At 40.3% G+C, this 23861-nt stretch overlaps 1 protein-coding gene across 1 annotated transcript in view; it reads left to right on the forward strand.

Annotated features, from left to right (window-relative positions):
- The first annotated feature begins 2133 nt into the window (after positions 1-2133).
- The window catches only part of SREBF2 (sterol regulatory element binding transcription factor 2), a 37134-nt gene continuing 15406 nt past the window's right edge, over positions 2134-23861 (forward strand). The window contains exons 1-9 of the mRNA XM_089523737.1: positions 2134-2378; positions 13367-13756; positions 16005-16186; positions 17026-17166; positions 18859-19083; positions 19805-19919; positions 20141-20322; positions 21346-21538; positions 23364-23545. Coding sequence (XP_089379863.1) covers positions 2294-2378; positions 13367-13756; positions 16005-16186; positions 17026-17166; positions 18859-19083; positions 19805-19919; positions 20141-20322; positions 21346-21538; positions 23364-23545 — 1695 coding nt within the window. The 5' untranslated portion in view covers positions 2134-2293. The remainder of the gene's footprint in view (positions 2379-13366; positions 13757-16004; positions 16187-17025; positions 17167-18858; positions 19084-19804; positions 19920-20140; positions 20323-21345; positions 21539-23363; positions 23546-23861) is intronic.

A 23861-nucleotide genomic window follows, 5' to 3' on the forward strand; every position in this document is an offset into this window, starting at 1 on the left:
CTGAGAACTGTAGTTTTGTGAGATATTTGGTCTTCCCTGTCAGAGAACTCTGGCACCACTACATACAAATCCCATGATAGGATGTAGCCGTGGTAGTTAAAGTGGCATCACCCTGAATTATTTCTGCAGCACGGATGCAGCCGATGTGACCTTGTGTCAGTCTGACAGAGAAGGCTAAATGTCACACAAAACTACAAATCCCAGAATTCCATACCGTCAAACCATGGCAGTTATAGTGGTGACAAACTGGATTATTTCTGCAGTGCAGATGCAGCTGGAGCTGTCTCTCTGATTAGGTTTGCATCCACACTGTAGAAATAATTTGGTTTGACACCGCTTTAACTGCCAAGGCTCAAGGCTGTGGAATTCTGGAAATTGCAGTTTGTTGTAGCCCCAGAGCTCTCTTCGGATGGAGAAGGCTAAATGTCTCACAAAAGTGTTGTTCCCAGAATTCCCTAGCATAGAGTCAGGGCAGTTAGAGCAATCTTGAACTGAGATATTTCTGCAGTGTGGATGCAGCCAAAGTTGAGCATCACATAAAATTACACTTCCCAGAATCCCATAGTATCAAGACACAGCAGTTGAATTGGTGTCAATCTGGATTATTTCTGCAATACAGACGCAGCTGGCCTTGTCTCTCTGAATGTCACACAAAACTACAATTCCCAGAACTCCATAGAATTGAGCCACTTAAAGTGATGTCAAAATGGATTATTTTTGAAGTGCGGATGCAGCTTTGACGGCACAGAATAACAATACTCCCATCCAAGCTTTTGAGTTTTGTGACTTCAAGATTTTGTGACATTTTGACTCCCGCTGCCCAATTGTAGGCATTGTCTGTACCCACACTTCAAAAATAATCAGGTTTTGGTCCCATTTTAACTTCCATGGCTCAAGACTATGGAATTCTGGGAAGTGTAGTTTTGTGTGACATTTAGCCTCCTCTGTCAGGAGTTTATCAGACAAGGAAAATTGGAAGTATAATCCAATGGCAATCCGAACGCATTCATGGGGTTTAACGTTATTGCGTGATAGACTACCATACGCAATTTCGGGCAATGGCAAGCTATTTTTGAGCAATGGGAAGTCAGTTCGAATGCAATGCGCATTAACGTAAATTAGCTGAACTAGTGAATTCACGTGAATGCGTTCTGGCCCCCCTTTCTTTTCATTCGAATTGAGAGAAATTCCTCCCGTGTGATAAACTCAGAGACAAGGCCAACCTAGCTGCATCCACACTGCAGGAATAATCCAGTTTGACACCATTTTAACTGCCATGGCTCAGTGCTACTGAATTCTGGGAAGTTAGTTTTGTGTAACATTTCGCCTTCTCTGTCAGAGAGACAAGGCCACCTAGGCTCCATCCGTGCTGCAGAAATAAATCCAGGTTGACACCACTTTAACCACCGTGGCTCCTTCCTATGGAACCATGGGACTTGTATTTACTCCACTTCCCAGAATTCCATAGCCTTGAGCCATGGCGGCTAAAGTGGTATCAACCAGGATTATGTCTGCAGTGCGGCTGCCACTTTGGTGATTATTTTAATTATGTTATTATTTAATATATATATATATATATATATATAACTATATGATATTATTATATAATATCATATATGTATATATATTATGATATATTATTATATAAAATATAATATTATTATCTTATATAATAACATATATTATTATATATTGTTATTATTATTGTGGGGATAATTATGTGTTTGAGGGAGCGAGGGGATAATGGGGATTACTTTGTATTGTATGGATTTCTGTATTATTGTAAGCCGCCTAGATCCTGATGGAGAGGCGGGATATTCTTATTCATTGTTATTTATTGGGAGGCCAGAGATTTTTTCCTCAGGAATGATGACGCAATCAAGTCCCTTTCCAGTGCCCTTATGAATAAGTAATGACCTCAACCGCCCTTCCTCATGCATATGCAAATCACACCGGCACGGAGGGGGGAGTGGCCACACATCCCCAAAAGCCAAGCTGCTGATCGGTGACGCGCCATCACCCCACGAGCCGCTCCGCCCGCTGATTGGCCGAAGGAGACCTGGTCTCATTGACAACAAGGCCGAATGCGCACGCGCGGAGCGGAGGGCGGGTGTGTGAGAGAGAAACATGGGTGGCGCGCGCGGCAGGTGGAAAGGGGGCGGAGCCACAGGAGGGCTGATTCTAAGATGGCGGTCGCCGCTGAGACAGGGAAAGGCGATAGCATGAGCTGAAGCCGCCTCGCCGCCTGTTTGGCTGGAAAGGGTTAAGGCCTCCGAGGCTGAGTGGCTCGGCGATGGAGAGCGGCGAACTGAGCAGCATGGAGACCATGGAGACCCTGACGGAGCTCGGGGACGAGCTGACGCTGGGCGATATCGACGGTGAGTGAGCGCCTTGGGCAACTGAGCTCTTTAAGGGATTGTGGACTTCAGCTCCCAGCATCCCAGACTATTGGCCAACACGACTGAGGCTTCTGGGAGCTGAAGTCCAGAAGCCCTTAAAGGGCACAGTTTGGGGGCATCTGTTTTAAAGTCCACTGATCCCCAAACTGTGCTCTTTTAAAGGATTGTGGACTCCAGCTCCCAGAATCCCAGGCTGTTGGCCAACGTGACTGAGGCTTCTGGGAGCGGAAGTCCAACATCTCTTAAATAAAGTTGCACACTTTGGGGAGCGCTGCTATAGACAGAGAAGGCGGAATGTCTCACAAAACTACACTCCCCAGGATTCTCTAGCATTGAGCCCTGTGTCTGGCATCTGATCAGGGCTAGGGAAGTTGCGCTACTAATTTCTGTCTTTCGGTTAGCCTGAAAGGTGCCCCAAGATCCCTTTGCGCACTCTCCTCCATCCATCTGAGGAAGTAGGCGCAAGTCTAGGGAAGGTCATGCTACCAATGTCTGCCTTTGCGTACTCTCCTCCATGTCCTGCATCTGAGGAAGGAGGCTCAGACCTACTCATGCTACCCATTTCTGCCTTTCAGTTAGTGCCATAGCTGCTCCAGGATCCCTTTGCATACTTTCCTTCAACCCACGCATCTGAGGAAATGGGTTCAAGACTGCGAAAACTCATGCTGCCAATGTCTATCTTTCATTTAGTCCCAGAAGTGCTTCAAGATTCCTTTGCATAGTATCTCACACCGTGCTTCTGAGAAAGGATGGTCAAGTCTACACCTGCTACCAATTTTTGTCTTTCTGTTAGTTGCAAAGTTGCTCCAAGATCTCTTTGCATCCTGTCTTCCACCCGGTGCATCTGAGGAAGGAGGGTGAAGTCTATTCCTGCTACCAATTTCTGTCTTTCAGTTAGTCACAAAGCTGTTGTAAGATGCCTTTGCTAACATGGCAGTGTCTTTGAATTCTCCTCCCTGTAGGCTGTGGTGCCTCTATCTGAGGAGACATTTTCAGACAGAGGAGTCAAGGGGCAGGTGGCCCAAAAAGAGTGTGGTGATGCCTTGGTCCCCCCCACTTTTCTTTTTCCTTTTCCATAGCTTCATGGATTCATGATGGAAAAGGCAACACGGAACACACCTTAGACGTTGGGTAAACAGAACAGTCCAGGCTCTTGATTTGGGCACAGACCTCGCTGTATGAAGATATGTCTCTCCCACTGAGTAGACACCTGTCTATGTGTTTAGCTTTGCAGTGTGATGCTATAGTCCCTTACCAGAGAGTAAGGCCTGAGGGAGTCAGTGAATTTCCCCTTTTGTGTAGAGATACCTGGGGCCATGCTGCTGCAAGTTTGTTTTGCCTGTATATTCTGTACTTAGGCTATGTCCCAGGATAATACAAGTTGGAAGACTTTATCCACCATCCCATCCCATCTTGCATATTGGTAAAATTCAGAAGGTGAGAATATAGCGCACTTAGTTGTGTCTTTTGGCAGGTCATTTTGACACTAGGAAAGATCCTAAAGTGTAAAGATAAACAACTGAGCGCTAAAGTTAGAATCGTCCAAGCCATTGTGTTTCCCATCACCATGTATAGATGTGAGAGTTGGACAGTGAAGAAAGCGAATAGGAAGTAAATAAACTTATTTGAGATTCGGTGCTGGAGAAGAGTGGTGAGGATATTGTGGGTGGTCAAAAAGACAAACAAAAATGGGCCCTATAACAGAACAAGCCTGAACGCTCCCTGGAAGCCAAGGTGATGAGGTTGAGGTTGTTGTGGTTTGACCACATCATGCAAAGACTAATTAGAAAAGTAATGCTAGGAAAGTTGGAGGGTAGTAGAAAGAGGGGAAGACTGCAGACCAGATGGCTAGACTCAATTAGGGATGTCATAGGCCTGGATTTGGAGGACCTTAGCAGAGCATTTGAGGACAGGGGTCTTGGAGATCTCTCATTCACAGGTTTGTCATGAATCGCAGTTGAATCAAGGGCAGTTAACAGCAACAATACTGATACTTCGATTGTTACCCAGGATACATATCAAATACATTACAAATGAAATTACTGTGTCTGTGTCTGGACGCACGCATGCAAATGGTAGCCTGGGATTGAATGGTGTTACAGTGAAGTGAGTCATAGTAAGATTTCTGGGACAAACATGTGGTGTACATGGCATTTTGAGGGCATACTGGTGAGGCATTCTTTTGGCTATAGTGGCACAAGGTGTGCCTTTAGCATTGTGCAAGGATGACATTAGCAGGGTTGTTTATTTCTCTTGTTTACTTGGATATAGTTGTTGGTCATTCATAATTATTTTGGTACACTTCTTCAATAACATATGGTTACATCGAGCATCAGAAAATCTTATCTGAGCAAGTGTAAGTAATACTGTAGCTTAATTTAGTAACCCAGATTTGTAGCTCAATCTGTAGAATATGGAAGAAGTGAAAATCTGTTATAGTCAGTTTTATAATATATTAGTTGTCCTTTAAAAAAAGTAGCCCAGCAAATAGAAGTGAAAAAAAAAACCCAAAGGTGGTTCTTGTAGCTTTTTTTGCCATCATATTTAACCCAAAACTTTGTTTACTTTTCCTCAAATAAAGATAACTGTTTTTCCTCAAAACAAGTTGCTAACACTTTATATTCAACAATATCAAAGGGCACAGAAAGATCTGATAAATATGGATCCTCTTTTCAGAGGAATATTACGGTCCCAGTGCTGATTTGCATATCCAGATCAGAAACCATGTTGGCAGGAACCCAACAAAGTGATCTGTCAGATCTGTCTAAATTAAAGGAGTGACCATCTTCTTGGATCTTGCCAAGGAAGAGACCAGAGCAATCTCAGAATGAGTATTTGCCATTAAACTTGGATTTTTCGAGATTACACAATTATTCCTTAGTGATATGTCATGCAAGATGATAGAAAAGAGTAATTAGTAAGAACCAAGTTCTTAGGCAGCTGTAAATAGTGTGCAAGTAGTATAATATTTCATCAGGAACACACATTTTACACTTTTGTAACTCAACAGCTGCTCTGTTTAAAAGTACCTACAGAACACTAGCTTTGCACAAGCTGGGAGGGAGAAATACAACTAGCATTTAATATCAATACGCTGCCAAAATCAAGTTCCAGTGAAAGGATACACCACATCACTCATTACACAGTAGAAGCAGGAAAAGGCACAACTTTAAAAATACCTAAAATGAATCAGCTAAGGGATCCTGTGATTTTTTTCCTTTTTTGCAAAACATATTCCTAATATTGAGGCTTCTCTTGGAAAGGCTAGAATGTTTGATAAATGGAAATTGTGCTTTATACAGATGAATAACTTTAACTTATTACTTTTAAGAGATACAGTGGGTCCTTGGTATGCACTGTTCCAGGATCTCCCATGGATACCAAAATCTGTGGATGCTCAAGTCCCATTATGTACAGTGGAGCAGTAAAATGGTTACTTACATAAAATGGCAAAATCAAGGTTTGCTTTTTGGTTTGCTGTGGAAGGTTGAAACCATGGATGCAGAATCTGTGGACATGGAAAGCCAATTGTACTAGATCTAGATTTGTCCAGATAATAGATTTCTGTTTCAGTGCCATAGTGTACAGCTGGAGGCAGAAGAGGATGACACAATTCAAGTAGAATGTATAGTTTGCTTAAGAGAGGGTTCTGCATTCAGCCTCCCAAAACTTCATTGAAAAGGGCTGTTGATAGTGATGCTGAGAAAGACCTTTGTCTGGGACCTTGAAGAAATGCTGCCATGTGGAACAGACAGTACTGGGTTGCGTATGGTGGCCCTGTATGTCAGTATTGAACCTTCAGATAGTTATGGGGAGAGTAAGGTCTGTATAGTGATCTCACACAGGTTGTGTCAAGCTATAGACTGGTAAAGACCTAGTCTTTCCTGATGTACCTTCTGTGTAAGGATAGTGAAGACTTGAAGCTGGGAAAACCCTGATCCTGCATGAGGAAGCCATTGAAATCCACAAACACCTAGGCAACTTCAACAGGAAGGATGAACCCCATAAAGTGAACAGTGTTTGGCTACCAGTCCTGAAAAACACCAAAATTCAGACCCAGCAAAATGTAAATGAAAACCACCCATGGCTAGGGTTTTCCCAGCAGACAGTGGATCACTAATTAAACATATACAAATCCTTCTTGTATATCCTCCCACCTCAGGCCTTGCCATTCAGCAACAGAACAATACACAGATTAACATGTAAATCATTCTTCCCAACCTATGGTCACACAGTGTGTGTGCGTGTGTGTGTGTATGTATGTATGTACACACACCACTCTCTTCCATGCCAGCATTCTCTGAAGATGCCAGCCACAGATGCTGGCATAAACATGGCCACATAGCCTGAAAAACCCACAAAACCTTTGCATAAATATGCTTTATACCTGAGATCTTAATAGTGCTTGGTTCTGTAGCTGAAGAAATGGGTTTATATCCATAAAAATTAATGCTAATATAAAAACCAGTTAGTCTTAAAGGTGTTACCGCATTTCTTTTTTCCTCCCCCTCTCTTCCACCTTTTTAAACAATAAAATAGTTATCCGAACTTGAATCAAAGTGTTTGTGTCTGTTCTGTTTATGTCTCATGTTAGTACTTTCTATTTCTTAATTTTTTTCTAGTAATATTCTGGATTAATCAGTACCAAAAATACACATGTTGTACAGTTAGGAAAATTAGTGTGAGACTTTCCTGCCCCACATTCTAAAAATGAAAAGCCAATGTAGTCACTATTTCGTTTCCATTTATAGATTGACTAAAAATAATTAATCTTTCAGTATATATCTGAATATAGTAGCATGCTGTAGGGAAGAACTGCCCAACATTTTAAATTTCTTTTTGCTCAAACACTTCTTCCCTTGTTACAGCAACTTGACCCACCTTTGCACATTACTAGTAGTTTTAGTATTTATACACTTCCCATCTGGATGAGCAAGTGAGATGGAAAATACATTGTTTGCCAAAAGGGAAAAAAGTTTGCTTGAGATGTGGCTCTAGGAGTGCTCCAAATAACTATTTCAGGTGGAGAAGTAAAATAAAAGGGACATTTTGTACGAAACAGCAGGAAGTTGCTTAAAGTTGAACAAGTTGCTTTGCAAACTGTGGATATTTGAGAAATACTTTGTAGATTTCAGGGGGCTGTTGCTATGCAGTCATCTTGCCTTGTTCATAGGACTTTACCATGGGCGGGGTTCTCAACGTCATGATTTTCAGATATCCTCCTGTGTTTTCCAATTACTTATATCCTTTTTCTTTCCATAAAGCTGCATCAAGGAAGAAAATATGAGTTAGCTTTTTGATTAGGAATGCTTGTTTGGAAGTGCCCAGCATGGCAAAGGTGTTGAACATATTTTATTTGATGATTATACTATATTACTAGTTTCGTGATGTTTTCAGTTGAGTTCGTAACAATGAGATTGTTTAGATCATTTGGAGAAATTTAAGAGGCAAATTTGTCAACATTTTCTGGTACTGTTATACATCATAATTATTGGTATTGCCAAAGTACCAGGATAATATTCATCTTGTTCAGGTATTATAAAGTTTACACAACAAACATGGTTGTTGTGTATACACAAATGGTGTACAAAATACATTGCACCCAGATTCTTTCCTACAGTAGCCTCATTGAAATCAAGGGGAATTAAATTAGGTTTGATTAGCTTAAGTCCCATAGATCTTAATGGATTTACTTTATGTATGACTGAATCTGTTTGCTGTAGTTCACTGCCTTTGAGTCAACTCTGACTCATGAAATCCATCAATGAAACACCTCCAAACCCCTCTGTCCTTAATTGCACTGCTCAGGTCCTACAGGCTCATGGTCTCTTTGAGTCTATCCATTTTGTATGTGGTCTTCCTCCACTGCCCTCTGTCTTTTCCTGTCGTTATTATCTTTTCTACTGAGTCTTGCTTTTTCATGATGTATCCAAAGTATGACTGCCTCAATTTAATCATCTTGGCTTCCACAGGCAGTTCAGGCTTGATCTGTTGGTAGGACTCATTTTTGGCCATCTTAGTCTTAGCACTCTTCTCCAGCACCACATCTCAGATGAGTTGATTTTCTTTCTGATAGCCTTCTTCACTGTCCAGCTCTCACATCTGTACATGGTGAAGAGAAATACAATGGCTTGTACAATCCTAACTTTGGTGTTCAGTTTTATATCTTTGCATTTTAAGATCTTGTCTAGTTCTTTCATAGCTGCCTTTATCAATCTTAGGGAGAATACAGATGGGCAGAAAGGGGCGGCCAGACGCCGCCCCTTTCTCCCCTGGATGGAGACCAGGCCAACCAAATGGTGTGGTCTCCACAAGACTTAAAAAGAACCTGTTCCCAGCGGGTTCTTTTTCTGCCATGCACATGTCATCATTGCGCGCCCTGTATAGACGGGCACGTGCAACCATGGCGCCCATGCGACGATTGTAGGGCAGGGTGCGTGCGGACACCCAGCCCTACAAAAAACTAAAATTGGCCCCAGACCGGCGCAAATCGCCAGTCTGTACTGGGCCTGTGTTGTCTTCTGAATTTTTGTCCGCAATCACTGTTCTGATCAATGATTGATCAAGGTATGGGAAATCTTTTAACTATTTCAATTTCTTTGTCATCTAGATTGAATTTCGGTAACTCCTCTGTGGTCATTTTTTAAAATTATCTTTTATTGTACGTATGCATTTGTGTGTGTATTTAAAGACCTGTATAGATGTTCAGGTGCTCAGAGTGTCTGTTTGTGTATATGGGTGCCCCTCCCCCAAACAATTTTGTGCACCAACAACGCATAACCTCTCTAAGAAAACCCTATGAAATTCATGGGGTCAGCATAAGTCATTAGGTGACTACAATGGAGGCACACAAATATGCCCACAAGGTATGTGTAGCAGCTATATTTCCTGCATAATGTGCTGATCTGCCCTTTAGTCTTGTTCTCTGACTTTTACTCTACTCTTTAGTGCTTTTTTGTAGTATTTTTCAAGGAATACCTGAGAACAATCTAGTGATAGACTCTTGCTCACTATTTGTGGGTAACTCTGGAGCCTCATCCATTTATCACTTTGATTTGTTCTATCCAAAACATAATTTGCCTTCCATGGAATTTTCACTGTGTGATTTGTTTGTAGTACATGGTGCCTGAGCAGTGATTTTGTTTCTAAATACAAATATACCTCAGTTAACAAAGCCCCTGACAAAGAAGCGCCTTTTACAAAGTCTTTTTATGCTTCCATCCCCCTTTTTCCTACTTGTCCTCTGTAGCAGGGTGCTTTTTTAAAAAGTAGAATCAGCATTGGGAAGATGGTGAAGGAGGACTGCAGAAACACATACTTTATTAACCTTTATTTATAAAGCGCTGTAAATGTATACTTTCATTGTTAGGTTAGAGCAGTGTGTCTGTAAGAAGCAATTCAATAAAACTTGAGCTGGGAAATGTTGGACTCTACCATAGCTGATCCTACTACAGCTGTGTCTGTCTGTCTATAACAGACAAAGTAAATAGCAGCTACCTCCAAAATCCCTTACAGAACATGTATGAACAGCAAAACAGAGAGAAAAAGGGAAAGCAGATAAGCCTGCCTCATCAGCTAACCCCAAGCGTATTTTAAAAAGCATACATATATAATAGTTTTTTTGTAGTTTTTTCCCCGGGCTATGTGGCCATCATGTTCTAGAAGAGTTTATTCCTGACATTTTGCCAGCATCTGTGGCTGGCATCTTAAGAGAATGCTAGCATGGAAGAGAGTGGGATACATACACACACACACACACACACACCATATATACTGTATGTATATATATATACACACAAACACACATGTACCGTGTGACCCTGGGTTGGGAGAAGTGATTTCCATGTTAATCTGTGTATTGTTCTGTTGTTGATGGCAAGGCCTCAGGGTGGGAGGATATGGAAAGAGGATTAGTGTCTGTTTATTTAGTGATCATTGTCTGCTGAGAAAGCTCCTGACCCTGGGTGGTTTTCATTGCAATTTGCTGGGTCTTGATTTAAGTGTTTTTCAGGACTGGTAGCCAAATTTTGCTAACTTTAAGGCTTTCTTCTTTCCTGTTGAAGGCGTCTGGGCTTTTAAAATTTAATTTTTTTAATGGGTTTCAGTGTTTTAGTCAGTAGCTCCTGTGCTTAGCAGAAAAAAATGCTTTACATTCCTAGGTGTGGATACAAGATCTTTTATATAAGTACCGGTAACTAATATATTTCAGCCTTTGTATTGCCTTTGGAATAGAGAGAGAGATAGCTACCTGGGGGAAGCATGGATGACCTAAACTTCTGAAGGAAGGGCTAGAGGAAAGAGATTTAAAGTGCATGATGATTTATTTAAATTACCCTTTGAAAGAAGCTTCAAAACAGAGAAGAGTTTCCCTAGGGTAGATATGGAATCTCTTCACTGAAGTTGGATTAACATTTTAGGGGTGGTTTAGAGTTAATGAATCCTGACATAAGATTTGTGGTATTTTACTTTCCTTTACCCTTTTTACCATTGCATGTAACTTTCCTTATAATGTTTCTTTGGCTGTTTTGATCCTCCCTCCCCACAAATCCAGTAGATGTCTAATGAGATTTTTTGAGTACATATGGAATGTGATTTGCTCATTCATATGGTAGAATGTACATTTGAAGTCTTTGGGAAAGCTCTATAGATAATTTGGGGAACCAGGGAAGGCCCAGAAGTGCGTGGTATTCCTCCACATGCTGATTTGCTCTGGATTGGGTGATCTGGTTAGTCTTCTGTAAATTTGGGATTGTCTCTCCATTTCATATGCAGCATGATTAAGTTTTAATGACTATTTTAGAGAGGAACTGGGAGGAAAATGCAATGAAATTCATGGGGTCATCATAGGTTGATAGGCAACTTAAAGGCATGCACACACACACAGACAACATGGATAAAAATTGATCTCAATATTTTTTATCTGATAAGTTAACTATTTTAAATTTCCATCAAAATAATTGGTCCTGAAATAGAATTTGTACATACGTAATTTAAATAAAAGTATTGAAGCCTGCATTAATAAGTTCTAGCTAGATACACGTTTGTAGTTCTTTTTTAATAATATATGTTTGTCAAACATATTTAGTTTATACAATAAAAACCAAACTGTGGCAAATATCTTGACCTTTGAGAGTTGCTTTCAAAAAGTCTGAGTCAGGCTATACTGCTATGCTCACTTACTGAGCGTACTTAAATTTTTGAGCTGATATGTAGAAGGTTGATCTTTCTGTCTTCATGAAAATGATTTTATTTTGTATTCTTACATCCACAGCTTGGAAATAACTGGTTATAAATAACTAAAATAATTAGTAACTTGTATTAATTCAATTTTCCAGTAGCAAAAGTATAACTAGATTACGCCATGAATGTAACTTAATGATGGATAATTCTACTTCCTTTGTTGTGCAACTGTTTTTTGTATTGCTGTTGTGTGCCTTCAAGTTGTTTCTAACCTATGGCGACCCTAAAGCATCCTATCATGGGGCCTTTTTGGCATGATTTGTTCAGAGGAGGTTTGCCATTTCCTTTCCCTCAGGCTGAGAGCATGTGACTTGTGCAGGGTCACCCAGTGGGTTTTAACATTTAGTTATTCTAGCTATGGGGCATGATCACACTGATGAAAAAGAATACCACATGGTTGAAGTGGTAGTTTGTGCTTTTGGCTCCTGCTGTATTATGGGTGTAAAGGCAACAAGAAGTTGATGCAGAGAAGAGTGTATTGCACCATAGGCCAGAAGGTAGATTTAAAAAAAAAGTAAATGAAAGGTAACTGTTTCTATTACTTTGGTAGAACAAGAAAGTTAAAAGTTAATCCCAAAAATATTTACAACTGTAATGATGACTGTTAACTTTTGGGGGCCTGAGAGCTTCAACTTTAATTACTTTTCAAAGGAGACTTTCCAAACTCTGTTCACACTTGGGTAAAGTAAAGTACTAGGAATCTTTATTTCATAGTTGCTTTTCCTAACAGATTATTGTTGGATTGTATTCTGGGCTTTTCATGGCATTTGTAGCCATGTTCTATGATGCACGTGGCTATATGACCAGAGGTTTTAGATTGTGCTCCCGCATTGTATAAAGGTTTTATGTAGTTCAGATATATTTCAAATTTATTAAAGTAACCAGTTTGTTTGACTATTTGTTTAAGATTTGTATGAAACAGGAAATTGTTCTTTGATTCAAATCAGACCTTTAACTCTATTTTCTTTGTAGTGTTTTAAACCTAGCTTTAAGTTCACCTATTCTTCTGAGAACTGGAGGGCTAGAGACAGTTACAGAATGTTGAAGCTTCAGGGAAGTTCAGAGTGCTTACCACATTCAAGCAGATGGAATCTTAAAAATGATAGAACAGGTTGAGTCTCCCTTATCTGAAATGCGTTGTAACAGAAATGTTTTGGATTTTGGCGTTCTTAGGATTTTGGAATATTTTCATATACACAATGAGATATCTTGGAGTTGGGACCCAAGTCTAAACCTTCATTTTATGTTTTGTATACACCGTATACACATAGCATCAAAGTAATTTTATACAGATTATTTTAAATAATTTTGTACCTGAAACACTTTGTATACATTGAATCATCAGAAAGCAAAGGTCTCACTATCTCAGCCACCCATGTGCGCAATTTTGGATTTTTTGAAAATTTCCGGTTTTGGAATTCTGGACGTAGAGATTCCTAGAGAGGTGTTCTCTCAGGTAAAAACATAGTGTTTTTGTTATTTGCAGTTTTTCCACATTCACAGGGGTCCTGTGCCCCTAACCCCAGCAAGTGTAAAAGTCTTTCAGATTTTAAGGATTAGTGAATCCCCATCCAGAAGAAGCAAGTATACTTTGTATATTTTTTGTTCCCTTCCTGGGACAATTTGAGATTATTTTTATCAGTTTAATATTTATTACTTTAGGAATCATGAATATTGATTAATAATCATGCTGCTTTCATTTTCTCTCTTTCCTTTTTTTTTTACAGAGATGCTACAATTTGTCAGCAACCAGGTTGGAGATTTTCCAGAACTGTTTTCTGAACAGTTATGTGGCACCTTCCAGAGCAACAGCACATGTAATGGCGGTGGAACATCTGATTCTTCATCACAGAGGTCCTATAGCCAGGGACAGCTACAGTCCTTCTCACCTAATGCAGCTTCTCCACAGCTTCCAGCTATTCAAATGAAAGCATCCCAGACGGCTGCCACACCACCAGCTCCACAACGGACTGCTCCTCCTCTCCAACCTCGTCCCCAGGTTCAGCCTCAGCTCCAGCAACAAACAGTGATGATTACTCCAACTTTTAGCTCTGCTCCTCAGACCCGAATCATTCAGCAGCCTGTAATATACCAAAATGCAGCCACAAGTTTTCAAGGTAAATCTCAAACACTTTTCAGTAATGAGTAGCACTGTGTACATTGTAGCTAGCTCAGCTGTTGAAAATTGTTTATGCTTATCTGAAAGGATAGCTATGAATAGGCAGATGGCAATATTTAGATCCACCCTTCTTGTTACATCTTTGATAGGTTTTTAATGTATGAAATGTTTCTAAATTTAAGCAAGTTCCCTTGGAGCTCTTCTTGGGATGAGGGGAAGGGGAACCCCTTGCCTCTCTGCCAAGAAACATTTGCTATGGGAATCCTCTGTCAGCCACATGGACTTGACTAGTTGGTAATAAACTTCTCTGCATGAATAGTGAAGGAATTGGAAATACTGAAACATTATTTCTGGAAACCAAAATGAAATCCATCTGGATGAACTAGTTGTATATCTAAGGCTATAAAACTATATAAGGAAGCATGTTGAGCATAGCTACTTTGAATCCCTATAACAGGAGAAAGGTGGGAAATAAATTTTAAAAATACAAATAATAATACAGTGAGTGTTAAGTGGTGAGAGTAATGCCATTTTTCATTAACATCAGCCCATTCACCAATGTGTGAATACACATCAGTGTGTGTTTATGAAAGGATTAGTGTGAATACTTTTTTGGCCATCCTTTTCAATATCATTTGATCTTGCAACAGAAGCCAGCTATGAACCTATACTAGAATTTAATTGGAGTCAGAGAGATGATTCCAACTACAGTGGACTCTTGGTATCTGCAGGGGTTTGGTTCTAGGACTTCTTGTGGATACCAAAATACATTGGTGTGTGTGTGATACTTTCACTTTGTGGATGGTCGAATCTATGTGTATGGAGGGCTGACTAAGTATGTATAGAATGGAGCTGTAAACCATTACTAACAGCTAATTGTCAGCACTGGGAAAAAGAGAGGAAGAGCTGTTCCAAATGTGATGAAACTGGGACCAGTCTTGATGGTTTTGATGTGCTGATATATACAGTAAGTATTAACAGAATGATTTACTGAATCAAATACTGGCAAGAGGAGGTATGGCGGCTTTTCTGTATGTTCCTGATAGAATACTGAACATAATGATTTGGGATCATAGAATCATAGAGTTGGAAGAGACCAAAAGGGCCATCCAGTCCAACCCCCTGCCATGTAGGAACTCTCAAAGCATCCCTGACAGATGGCCATCCAGCCTCTGTTTAAAGACCTCCAAAGAAGGAGACTCCACTACACTCCAAGGGAATGTGCTCCACTGTCGAACATCTCTTACTGTCAGGAAGTTCCTCCTAATGTTGAGGTGGAATCTCCTTTCCTGGAACTTGCATCCATTGTTCCGGGTCATGTTCTCTGGAGCAGCAGAAAACAAGCTTGCTCTTTCCTCAATATGACATCCCTTCAAATATTTAAACAGGGCTATCATATCACTTCTTAACCCTCTCTTCTCCAGGCTAAACAGCCTCAGCTCCCTGAGTTGTTCCTCATAGGACATGGTTTTAAGACCCTTCACCATTTTAGTCGCCTTCCTTTGGACACACTCTAGTTTTTCAACATCCTTTTTGAATTGTGGTGCCCAGAACTGGACACAGTATTCTAGGTGAGGCCTGACCAAAGCAGAATAGAGTGGCGCTATTACTTACCTTGATCTAGACACTATACTTTTATTCATGCAGACTAAAATTGCATTGGCTTTTTTAGCTGCCGCATTGCACTGTTGACTCATGTTCAACTTGTGGTCTGCTTGGACTCCTAGGTCCCTTTCACATATAGTTTCATTCAGCCAGGTGTCCCCCATCCTATATCTGTGCATTTCATTTTTCCGCCCTAAGTGCAGTACCTTACATTTCTGCCTGTTGAAGTTCATTTTGTTAGCTTTGGCCCAGCTTTCTAGTCTATTCAGGTCATTTTGAATTTTGATCCTCTGGGGTGTTAGCTATTCCTCCTAATTTGGTGTCATCTGCAAATTTGATAAGTATGCCCCCAATTTTTTCCTCCAAATCATTGATAAAGATGTTGAATAGCACTGGACCCAGGACAGAACCATGTGGGACCCCGCTGGTCACTTCTCTCCAGGATAAAAAGAAGTTATTATTGAGCACCCTTTGGGTTCGTCCAGTCAACCAATTACTAATCCATGTAACTGTTGCCTTGTCTAGCCCACATTTTAATAGCTTATTTGCAAGAATTTCATGGGGTGGCAGAGAGCTGTAGCCTTCTTTGAACATGAGCCTGATCAGGCAGTTCCTCAAGAGTGTTCTTTTTGTGCTTTTAGTGCTGCAGCCACAGGTTCAGAGCCTGGTAGCTTCTTCTCAAGTTCAGCCAGTTACCATCCAGCAGCAAGTGCAGACCATGCAGGCTCAGAGAGTATTGACACAGGCAGCCAATGGCACCATCCAGACACTGACGCCAGCCACGGTCCAGGCAGTAGCTGCCCCTCAAGTCCAGCAAGTTCCAGTGAGTATTATTTGATGGGGGAGATCATTTATCTGCACTTCAATGAGATGTATATTTATTTAAGAATTTTCCCTTCTGTTCCAAGACAGGAAATAACATCACTGGTGGAAATAGTTTGGGCTCTTGATCACTGAAGCCACTCTGCACCCAAGAGTGGGTTATTGACAGGATGAACTGGGAGTTAGTGCAGACATAGGAAAATGAACAGCAGAGACTGATGTCAGAAGAAAGTCACTAGAGAAATTTTTGGCAGAAATGGCCAGTGTTTGCAAAGTAGAGATTAATAATTCTAGAGCTAAACCTGCCATACACTGGGGTTTGGTACATTATGCTGTATCAACTGATGTTTAATAGAAGGAGAAAGCATTAGAAACAAAAAAGAACTCCTCATCTCATTTCTGAATGTTTTTAGTAGATGGAGACTATACCTTTTAGAGCTGTCTTCTGAATCACCAGGATTAAAACTGTCTCTTTGTTCAGAAGGGACAATGAATCTGTATTGCATTGGATGCCACATTAGAAGCTGTACTTCATTATTAGTGGCATAATTGTGATTATAGAATAATTGATATGCTCAAGGTCTTTAATAAAGAAACATGTTGACTCATTGATGAGTTCCTATTGACCTCTACAACATGCAAAGAGAAGTGTGAGATGGTGATATAATGAAAAAGCAATTGTAGGTGTTTCTAACATAGTGGAACTCCATATAGTAAAATCAGATAGTTGTCACTTCAGAAAGAGCAGTAAACTTGCTGCAGTGTTTTAATTGCTTTTTTTTTTTTTGGGGGGGGGGGGGGGCTGCTGTATTAAGCTTCTGCTATATTTTCTTCTTCCAGGTCCTTGTCCAGCCACAGATAATCAAGACAGATTCTCTGGTCTTAACAACATTGAAAGCTGATGGTAGTCCTGTAATGGCTGCTGTTCAAAATCCAGCCCTCACAGCTCTGACCACGCCTATTCAGACAACAGCCCTGCAGGTATCATAGGGCACCTTACCTGTCTTAATCTTCTCTTTCTTCTAGTCTTGCTTTGCATAAAGAGTTTGAGAAGTACTTCTGAGAATTATACCTAAGGATGGAAAGAACAAACACCCAGGCAAATTTCTAATCCTTGTTACACTGTTGTGCGCAGAAAACAGTGTGCTTTGCACAACAGGCACTGTGTATTGCACAAAACCTTTTTTTTTTGCAGAAAATACATGTGTGTGTGTAAATGACTTTTTGCAATAAAGTCCTGACATGTGAAATCATTTAAAATTGCACAAAAATCTCACCAGCAGGAGAGGCTTCTTGAAATAATTTGTTCTTTTATGTGAGAATAACATAAGCAAAGGCTTACATTCTTTATTACAGTATATGTGCCTGTTTTCAAGAGGGCTTTGGTATTGCAGAAATCTCTGAGAAGCTATTCTCTCAGAGAAAAGGATAGACTGACTGTATCTTGATCAAAGTCAGAAAACCTATGGCCCTCCAAATATGTTTGGATTCCCCGCTATGCCAGCCAGCCTGGCCCACGATCTCTTTCTGCTCCATTTAGATCTGTGTGTAGTGTGAATTATTAGGTGCCCTCAGTTTATTAGAACAATTCTGTATCTTCAAAGAATAAGGGAAGAATGACTATTACAGGTGGAACAGTTAGCAAACTTAACTTGAAGTAAGTCCCAAGACCATGGGTGCCACTTAAAGTTCTGTTTAAAGTGAATATGCCTTGTTTTTCTAGCGATGGAGGGAAAACATCCTAATGTGGGTTGGTCCTCCTTCTCACTCCAGTAGGCAGGAAATAGACTTTGAAGGAGCTGCCAACAGGGAGAACAACCCCCTGTAGCCCTTAATTTAGTTCCTGCCTCTGCTCCACATAGGCTGTTTCCAAAACTACTGTCCCCATCTGTTTCTCTCTACACTCCTATTGTCTGTTAATTCAAACTTTCCTATGTTCCTACCACTCCCTATTACTTAAAACAAAAAATGCACCCCCATGTGCTAACGATTCATTCATGGATGTGTGAGAAACGTGATCGCAATATTATATGGTAATGTCACAATCACACGATTGTGTGACTGTGGAAATATCAAGCTCTATAGCGCTATTTTTGTGTTGGCTTTCATTATTGCAATTTTTGCTGAATTGGCCCTTTGTGATGATCTCCTATGATTCTAGGATTGAGGAGCTTCTCTCCATCCATGTCACAGATATTTTGGCCTGCAGCTCCCATTATCCCCATACAGCGTGACATAGTAAAAAAATTTTGGAAGTCCAGAAACGTGGGGACATTACCTTTTTTGTCTAACTACATTTCCCAGAATCCCTTGCTGGGCATTCTGGAAAGCTGTATTTTAATGTCATTTTATATTTTTTTATTTTATTATATGTATGAGTATAGTTTGTATTTTTGTAACTGTATAACTTGCTTAATTTTGTATACTTTATATCTTATGGCTTTTAGATTGTGTGCCATTGGCAGGTTATATGTTTCGATGATGCCTGTAAAGTGCCATGCAAATTTATGGTGCTGTACAAATAAACATTGTCTGGGAGTTGAATCTGATACTTTATACATGTAAAGCTGAAGCTTTATAGCTGATTTTTTAAAAAATCCTGATAGTCTTTATTCTTTTGAAGTTACTTGCTTCTTTAATTGCCTAATGTAGATCTTATTATTGCCTTCTTAGACTTTAGTTGGTGGCAATGGGACCATCTTGACCACAATGCCTATGATGATGGGAGGGCAAGAGAAGATGCCCATCAAACAGGTGCCTGGTGCTACCAAGCAGCCAGAACCACCAAAGGAAGGAGAGAGACGAACCACTCATAATATCATTGAAAAGAGATACCGATCCTCTATAAATGACAAGATTATAGAACTAAAAGATCTCGTAATGGGAACTGATGCTAAAGTAAGGATTACTTAATGGTTGAACAAGCAGGAAAACTGCTGTGGTCACAAACACACTGGCTAACTTGCTTTCTGTTGGAAAGATTTAATTATCTGTTTCTTATTGCTTAGGCAATAAGTCTCCTGAGATAGATTCATTTGAATGAAATATTCTAGGTGTTGCTTGCCAAGACTGTGGAAAACTCCTTTCAATTTGCTATGTTAGTATGTGTTGAGAGAACATCTGTAGCATTATTGTAGCCCAGGATACCTAAAGGACCGCCTCTCCTCGTACATTCCGCCTCGCACCCTCAGAACGTCTGGGCAGCAGCTACTGAAGGTGCCTGGGGCAAGGTTAGTCTCCACTTCGCGGAGGACGTTTACCACAGCTGCCCCAGCCCTTTGGAACACGCTGCCCATAGAGCTCCGCTCGTCTACTACCCTGGCCCAATTTAGGAAGGACCTTAAAACCTTCCTATTCCAACAGGCATTCCCCGAATAGATATCCTGTGGGCCTCCCTCCTCTTTCGTGGCCAAGAGGTTGGGCTATGGGGCTTTTTATTGTTGGGTATATGTTTGTGTATTATTTTTGTTGAAATGTATTTAAATTGTATGTTTTATTGCTGTAAGCCGCCCTGATCGAAGGAAGGGCGGCCTATAAATAAAAATTTTATTTTATTATTTATTTATTTATTGATTAAATATGTGATGCATTCTCCTTAATGTATGCAAATTCTTCACAGATGCACAAGTCTGGTGTACTGAGGAAGGCCATTGATTACATTAAGTATCTACAGCAGGTTAACCATAAGCTGCGGCAAGAAAACATGGTCTTGAAGCTGGCTAACCAGAAAAACAGTTAAGTCTTTCAAGAGGGTGATAGCAGTATGGTAAATTGTGCTCAGCCCCATCTCTCCTTTTACATTGTTTGCTGCAGAGGTAGGTTATTTTTGCTTGCCCAGCTTTGTGTGAGTAGAAGACAAATTGAATATGGAAGAGCATGTTGACAGAAGATGACTGAATGACAAACAGCATTGTGAATTGTAGTAGCTGATATTTTCAATTTGTGGTCTTTACAGAGCTCTTGAAGGGTTTTGACCTAAGCAGTCTAGTGGACAATGATGTGGATCTGAAGATGGATGACTTCAACCAAAATGCTCTGTTGATGTCTCCTCCAGCTTCTGACTCTGGTTCACCAGCAGGCTTTTCTCCTTATTCAATTGATTCAGAGCCAGGAAGCCCATTGCTGGATGATGCAAAGGTAGTTAACGTTCTTAAATCACTCTAAAATGGAAAGTGCATATAACGGTTGCATATCACTTATGGCCAGAGGAGCTATTGGTGATATGCATGCGCAGTTGAGAAGGAGATCTGCTTCATGTGCTCAGCATCAAATTTAAATAGTAAATTATTAATGTAGAGGAAGACACAATTCAGCAGTAAAATTATGTGATATTATCACCATTTGTCAGGATAGACTCTCATTGTGTGAAGTCGTGTCCAAATTCTAATAAAAGATTTGGACCCACCGACCATTTATGAAAAAGTTAAAGTAATGCATTTATCTCCTCTCTTTCCCAGTCTTCTTTAAGAGGAGTGAAAATAGATAGAGCCATTATGTACATAATTTATAGGTTTAACGTGGTCATCTGTAACAACATCCACAGACCATTTGGCTGATCCATCATCCGCTAGAAACATTTTTTTGGTAAGCTACATATCTCAGATATGGAGTTTTTGAAATGGGGATGATTGTGTTAAGTCTGTGAACATTTATGATGTTAAATCTAATAAATTCAACCGATGTGGAGAAATGCAAATACAGCCATTGAATTTCTTGGGTTATAAAATTAACAGTGTCCCTATCCGTCCCTATCTGGGATTTTATATCTCTTATTGTTTAGGGATAGAAAACAGATGAATTATATGTTCACTGTTTTAAAAATACAGTTGCCCCTCCTTTTTTATGGGGGAATCCGTTCTGGACTCTGTTGTAAAAATGGAATTTTGCATATATTCAAGCCCCATAGGTGCACTGCTGTGGGAGTGTGCACATGAATGCCTCAGTCATGCACCCCATTATTTTTCCCCCTCTGTTCATCCCTTGTGCATAAGTGAGGGACGTGAGTTTCAAAACTGCAAGAACGAAGGGAGGACTGTAGTGTAAACTCAGATATTTGAGGCGAGGAACAAGTATCTTCTGTGTTTCAGCATTCTGTATCCTCCTTTTCCTCCCTCCCTCTAAAATAAATTTCGTTCCTTCTTCTCCATTACCATGGCCTAGGTTAAAGATGAACCTGACTCTCCAGCTGTTGCTCTGGGAATGGTTGACCGTTCACGAATGCTGCTTTGTGCTCTTACATTCCTCTGCCTCTCCTTCAATCCTTTAACTTCCCTACTGGAGGTCCAGAGGACATCTGACTCTGATGGCCCTGTACGTCATGGTTCTGCAAGGAGTACACTGACGATAGATTCAGGTCAGAAAACTGGGAACTTTCACCATATTTACTTAGGGGCAAAACAGACAGCCCCAAAGCAGCAGCTTGATGCCATCCCTTTCAGCGCCGGATCAGGCCCACAGCAACCAAACACCACAGGCCTAATCCAGCTGCTCCGTTTTAGCCATTGCAGCTTCCTAACTGTACGACCACTCGTTTTTAGAGCAGCAAAAAGCCGCCCTTGCTGTAGTGGCTGTGGCTTTTCCGGGTTGCACCAAAGAAATGGCGTGACACTGGCATTGGGGCGGAATCGGGGTGTGCAGTTGCCACGCCCCCACTCTACCCCGATGCCAGCGTTTATCGCCAGTCTGTTTAGCCCCTTAGTCTCCAGTGGTGCATGTATGAAGTATTTAGGATTCCTAAAGCACCCAGTACAGTAAGTGAAAATGAACAGTTTGGAGTAAATTAGTGTTCGCACAAGAGCAATGTATATTAATGATACAATGAAATAATTTTAGTGGAATTCAATGTATTCGACCAGAATTGCCTTCAGCTAGTTATGTATGTGTGTGTACACACATATTACAATCTTGCCACAATTATCCCCACATTTATCATGTGCAGCTTTACTTGCTTTTTATGTAAAAACATTTTTATATCACTCTTCAATTTAAAATGTGTAAAACAGCCAACAACTGCTAATTAATAAAATGCTTAAAGGCAGCTACAGCTTAGAAAAATACACCAGAGGTTAAACACCTGGGAAAATAAAACCATTGACTCATGTCTAAAAGACTTTTGTATAAGGCAAGTCTTCTGGCAGAAAGAGTTCTACAAGTGAGGTACCACACCTGAAAAGATCTTCTGTAGTTGTCCATCTAACTGCAAGTGGCAGGGATACCTGGAGGAGAGCTTCTAGGAAGGATCTCCTTTTAAAGAATTTATTGGATTTTAAAAATATGAAGAAAGAAAGAAAAATAGAAGAAGAAGAAAGGAGTATATAGAACAGGGTGCTGTCAAAGAGCCAGTGTAGTATGGTATAGTGATTTGAGTGTTGGACTATGACTCTTGGACACCAGGGATTGAACCCGTGCTCAACCATGGAAACCCACTGATGACCTTGGGAAAATCATACTCTCTCAGCCTTGGAGGCAAGCTTAGATTAATGTATATACCTAGCCCACAGCAGTGGCAACCTCCCTTGAACAAACCTTGCCAAGAAAACCCTTCACATCCCCCCCAAAATGGAAACTGTTTGAAGCACTCAACAGCAACAACAATGTAGGATATGAGTATGGGCTAGGCATATACCTTAATCTAAGCTAATTATATTTCCAAAAACAAACTTTCTTGAAGCTGACATCTATAAAATTGTAGGAACAATCATTAGTGTTCAGACACCTTTATGCTTTTATATCTTATATTATCTTTGAGGTGCTAAAGAGAGAGTTTTGCTAGAGCAGTTTGCCTTTGTACAGTTTCTAAAGCAGCAGTACAGTATGTAATGTAGTTAATACGTGTTTCTGTACTCCATTTTTGTGTATTGTATATTGTTATTTGTTACTATTTTTTTAAAATAAAGCAGCAGTACAGAAAACACAAACAGCATGGTGTAAAACTTCCTTAAGTTTGTAAAATAGCTTGTAAAACTGAGTGAAGATTAAGATCTGAGAGTCCATGTAGCTCCTTTTGAGTTCAGGATCTGAAGGAAAATATTGCTAGAGTTCCATCATCTTAGCAATATTTTTGTTTACCCAGTTTCTTACACTGTCAAGATTGATTGTCCTAAGATGTTAGAAGTTATTTGCATATTTTTATCTGACTTTATCTCATTGGTCACTTCCAACTCTCCCTTTTTTCTTAGGTTCTGGTGGCTGGTTTGGCTGGATGATGCCCACTCTGATCTTGTGGTTTGTGAATGGTGTTATTGTCTTGAGTGTATTCATAAAATTGCTAGTGCATGGAGAGCCAGTGACCCGGCTGCATTCCCGCTCCTCTGTAACCTTTTGGCGGCATCGGAAGCAGGCAGACCTGGACTTGGCCAAAGTAAGGCAGCTTCTTGCTCCAGAAGGCACAGTGTGTTCTTGCCCCAGTTTGACTTGTAGAGTGAGGGAGAGAACCCAGTTCTGTGTATCTTTTGAAATGAAATAGAGTGGGAAACAAAAATGTGGCCTCCCTTCAATTAAACTATGTATTCTGTGTCCAAATACAGATCAAATACATTATTTTTTTATGAACCAATAGAAGTATGTAGTGATCCAGACAAATTTAAGGTCTTTTAAATTATTTTGATTTCAGTGTGTGTATGTATGTGTGTGTGAGGGGGTTAAAGCATGTACTTATTGTTCCATTAAAATGAGAT

Source organism: Sceloporus occidentalis, unplaced genomic scaffold, assembly GCF_023333645.1.
Source record: "Sceloporus occidentalis isolate IW3139 unplaced genomic scaffold, rSceOcc1.0.p SCAF_5, whole genome shotgun sequence".
NCBI lineage: Eukaryota > Metazoa > Chordata > Lepidosauria > Squamata > Phrynosomatidae > Sceloporus > Sceloporus occidentalis.